A 4,278-nucleotide genomic window follows, 5' to 3' on the forward strand; every position below is an offset into this window, starting at 1 on the left:
ACTGCTTTCATAGAGAGTTTTTTATGTGTATCCTAGTAGCAGCAGCAGTTGAAGCAATATACAAACTGAAAACACCCACTGAGAACTGCAAATTGTTGATAGATACAAACCAAGGTTCTGTGCTCATAATAAGCAAAGTACATCATCAAGCAAACTAAAGCAACATAAGCAAACATTGTGCCAAAGCAAATTACAACGAAAGCAAACTAATCGACATAAGCAGAAGGAAACAAGTTGAGCAATTGTGACAGGAACCCTTGGCTATCAGCATCTGGCCTGCTTCATCAGTTCCACTCGGGCCAGGTGGAGGTGGAAGGTGATCCCACCTGCTCCCCATACCCAGGATGACCTCGGGCGCTTCCTTGTCTTCACTTTTATAGAGCGGGTGAGGCCATTCTGCACTGTGGTGGTGCGGTTCCATATCTCGAACGCAGTGTAGGCGTCCTTGGCAGCATACTCAATGTGCCTCCTGCTGAGAACCCAAGTCCACTGGCGGTGCTCTTGGTCTGTCATCTTTCTCTTCATGTCTGCGTAGTAGTCATCGATGATGATGGCAGATACATCGTCAAGTGAGTCTAGTGTCTTCGTAGATCCAGGCGCCCTCCAGTTCGTCTGAATGTCGGCGAAGTTGGGGATGTTCAGGTTGCAGCGTGAAAGCTTCTCCTTGTCTTGGTCGATGCAGAAACCAGCAAACTCGTACCTAAGTGAAGTGAACCACAAGTTATTCTTTTGCGAACTGCATACAGACGACAAATAGAACAACATACAAATGACAAGGAGAGACCCATGGGCCTGCAACTATATTTTACTCAGTAGAAAGAATGGCTTACTTTGGGTCGCTGAGGAACTTGTCGAAGGTGATGCATCTCTTGCCCATTGTAGCGCATACTTGGAAAAGAAGCACTCGGTGATATTTGCTGATGGAGAGTTGAATCACGGCGGCGTCCCTCTTGTCAAGGGTGTACTCGAGGTCGATGCCGATGATCTTCTCGTGGTGCTCCCGGAGAACTTCCTTGTACTCGTCGACGTACCCCGCCATGGCGTCCACGTCGTTGGTGTAGACCACCATGAGCACGGTCTTTCCGTGCGCCTCGACATCCTCGAAGACGTTGGTGAACGGCATGGCTGGAAAGAGGAGGAACAGGAGGAGGAAGCGCAGTGTTGTGTGTTTTGTGAATGATCAGGGTGATGGAGCGCTTCGCTTGTGTCGGGCGATCGTGGGCGCGTATATTTCAGGCAGTTTTAACAAGCATTCTGAAGTGAGGTTTGTTTGTTCGCAGGCGAACCGCTTTGTTGTTTGTAACCGAACTGCATCGTGTTAACCGAGCCGTTTTTTTTTCTTTTTGTCTATGACCTGTGGGCCGTGCTCGTAGAGGAGGTTATTTTAATTTGTACCGCTGACTCGTGGGCCCAGTCTTTTAGTCATTAAGCTTCTCTTCTTCTCTGTTTCTCGATGTCACCTTCATTCCTCTCTCCCGCATGAAAAATCCCTTCCTCTCATGGCGGAGAGCGACGACGCCCGCAGCCGCCGCCGTCCACAGGCGCGCCTCCTCCGCCGTCGCCGTCCGCAGCCTCCTCTTCCGGCCGTCACAGCATCTCACGGTGAGCCCCATATCTTCCCGTCTGCTCCGTCGATTTCGGTGCCGGAAATCGCCATGGGCGTTCCCGATCGGGTGCTAGGGTTTTTTTGGAGCCAGCATCCTTTTCTTAACTTCATTTTGTATGCTCGAATCGTAATGCCCTCTGGATTGAAACTTTTGGTTGTGGTTTTTTGGCCTTCAAAATTTTAGCAATGTGCATCTAGGGTTTTTTCTCTGTCTGTTTTTAGGTTGCTGTCTTGGGTTTAATTGTTATCCCTTTCTGTTTGCAGATACAACATGTCTTCTCCTACTAGAAGAAGTCCAAGATTTGGAGGGAAATGTAAGCGAACTGCTTTTGTAGTTCTATTATAATGCCGCTCCAGCCTGATACTTTTCTTTCTGTTTGTATCTCCGTTAGATAATACAGCTTCTTCCTCCCCAATTGATGCCTCACCAGTCAGCATGGCTCCCCCATCTGGTAATACATCAAAGTGCACTGCATTTTTTATACACGGTCAATTGCTTGTTGAATGAAATAGTGCACTGCATCATAGATTCCCTTACCAAGGCCCATTTTCATACATGTGGCAAACTGATATGAACTGCCTCAAGTTAGTTTTTTTATTTTTTGGCATGACATTAAGTTTCTTTTTATGTTTAATTGTTAAACATAAACTGCTAAGAGAGCACTCCATTTGTACATTGCTTTGTATTTTTTTTGTCTATCCACATGTGGTTGCCAAATTGATATGAGCTGCATTAAGTTTAGTTTTTCCCTCTCACAGAACTGCATGAATTTGTTTTGTTTTGTATATCAAAGCGCACTTCATTTTATGTGTGGTCAATTGCTTACTAAACGAATTAGTGCACTGCATCATATATCCCTTTACCAAGGTCCATTTCAGACATGCGGCAAATTGATATTCAAGTGACATGAACTGCATTAAGTTTTCTGTTATGTTTTAATTGTTAATCATAAACTGCTGAAGAGAGCACTGCATTTGTACATTGTGTGGCCGAATTGATATGAGCTGCATTAAGTTTAGGTCTCACTCTCACACACATATTTTCTTATATTTTTCTTACCTACAGTTTTATGTCCTGGTGGGTCCGGGGGTGGTGGTGTTAACTATTTGATTACACGTTATTTCACAGCCGATGTTGTCGGTGGCGGGACATCTGATCAGGGCAGCATTCTACCTGAATTGAGTGAAACCCAGTCGCTATCTGTTGATGGCACAGAACCAGTTACACAGGATTGGATGGTCCCTGATCAGATTGCAGCTGATGTTGAAAAGAAAAGGCAAAAAGCGATTGCGCTCGGTAAGACTTTCGAGAAGGCTCATAAAGCGAAGCAAGTAAAGTTTGATGAGGGTAAGGAGATAAGAAGGAGGATTGCAGATTCAAAGAAGTCTGCTAAGTTTGCCTCCGCAAAGAATCCTGTGAAGAGAAAACTCAACACTGTTGCAGAGGAAGGTTTAAGTTCTCCACGGCGGAGCCCGCGTGCTGATTACTCAAATAGGCCTAATTATGCTCAGGTTGATGTGGATGGGATTCAAGGAAAGCAGACACGCGCGGATGATTACTCGGGTGTTGATTTTGAGCGTCCATCTAAGCTGGCACGGGAAAATGCAGCTGGAGAAGCGCTGGACAATGATTCTGATGAGGAGGATGTTGATGTTAGGAAGGTATACGCTATTTATTTATTTTTACTGTTTTTTAAGTTGTTTCGCATGAGTTGCTGATGTGAACTGCATTTTTTATTCTTTTTTGTAGATTTCTAAGAGTACCAAGAGGAAGAGGTCTGAAGATGATGTTGCGCATGAATGGCGTTTTAACAAGATTGTTCGGCTGTCCATTCCAAACGTATGCAAAGCTGTTGCCTTGTTGGATGAGCCGCACAGAACTTTGGTGCGGCAAGCAGGTTTTGGCATTGTTTTCGACCTGAAAGTAAAGAAGAATGTTTCTCGTGTTCTCATGTGCAAGCTGATGGGAAAGATCGACCCTGATACGATGAGATTGGACTGCGGGTCAAACAAGGTTCTGGAAATCAATCGTGAGGCTGTCCATCACATTTTTGATTTCCCTATGGGTTCTCACACTGCTCCCAGGCCTGCTGACAGCGGCCATGATGATTCGCTGGCTAATCTGAAGGATGAACTTGGTTTCAACCGTTCTCGTAGCATAGATGTGAAGGACCTGCTTATTTTACTTCGCACGCTGACTGTGGACCCTACGAAGGTTAATAAGACTGTGAAGGTTTTTTTCTCATTGTTTTCCAGAGCTTGCTTTGCCCCAGCCCTGCAACTCGGTTGTCCAGGGTAGCTGCTATGGTTGAAAACTTGGATTTTGCATCTATGGCTAGCATGGACTTTTGTCAGCTTGTTGTCGACGAGCTGCAGGCCGCTGTGTACAAGTGGAATTCTGAAGGGAGCAAGCAGAACTGCACTGAGGGTTGCACCATCGTGCCCCTGTTCATGTACCTCGATTCATTGAATCTTCGCACTGTATCGGTTATGCATACACGCACGCCACGTGCTGCAATACTGTCCCATGAGCAGTTGAAGAAGATTCACAACGCCGACATTATTGTCAAGGGAAAGATACACCTGGATACTTACAAGTTTGGCAAGCTGCCGGTCAGTGCATAGCCAGCCTTTGTGTTTGTTTTATTCCTTTTTTTCGCCATTCTAAATGT

General features: G+C 45.6%; 1 protein-coding gene across 1 annotated transcript; it reads right to left on the reverse strand.

Annotated features, from left to right (window-relative positions):
- Nucleotides 1-264: 264 nt before the first annotated feature.
- LOC147980655 (uncharacterized) lies at nt 265-1,123 on the reverse strand. The gene is made up of 2 exons (XM_087515699.1): nt 831-1,123; nt 265-736 (listed from the first exon to the last, which is right to left on the reverse strand). The coding sequence occupies exons 1-2, from the start codon at nt 1,121-1,123 to the stop codon at nt 265-267; spliced, it is 765 nt and encodes a 254-aa protein (XP_087371825.1).
- Nucleotides 1,124-4,278: the final 3,155 nt, after the last annotated feature.

Source organism: Triticum urartu, chromosome 3A, assembly GCF_056163025.1.
Source record: "Triticum urartu cultivar PI428250 chromosome 3A, HENAU_Tu73, whole genome shotgun sequence".
Lineage (NCBI taxonomy): Eukaryota > Viridiplantae > Streptophyta > Magnoliopsida > Poales > Poaceae > Triticum > Triticum urartu.

Coding starts and splice junctions, on each gene's coding strand:
- LOC147980655 (XM_087515699.1), bottom strand. CDS start 1,123: ATGCCGTTCACCAACGTCTTCGAGGATGTCGAGGCGCACGGAAAGACC. Junction 737..830: donor AAGTTCCTCAGCGACCCAAA/GTAAGCCATTCT, acceptor GTCTGTATGCAG/TTCGCAAAAGAATAACTTGT.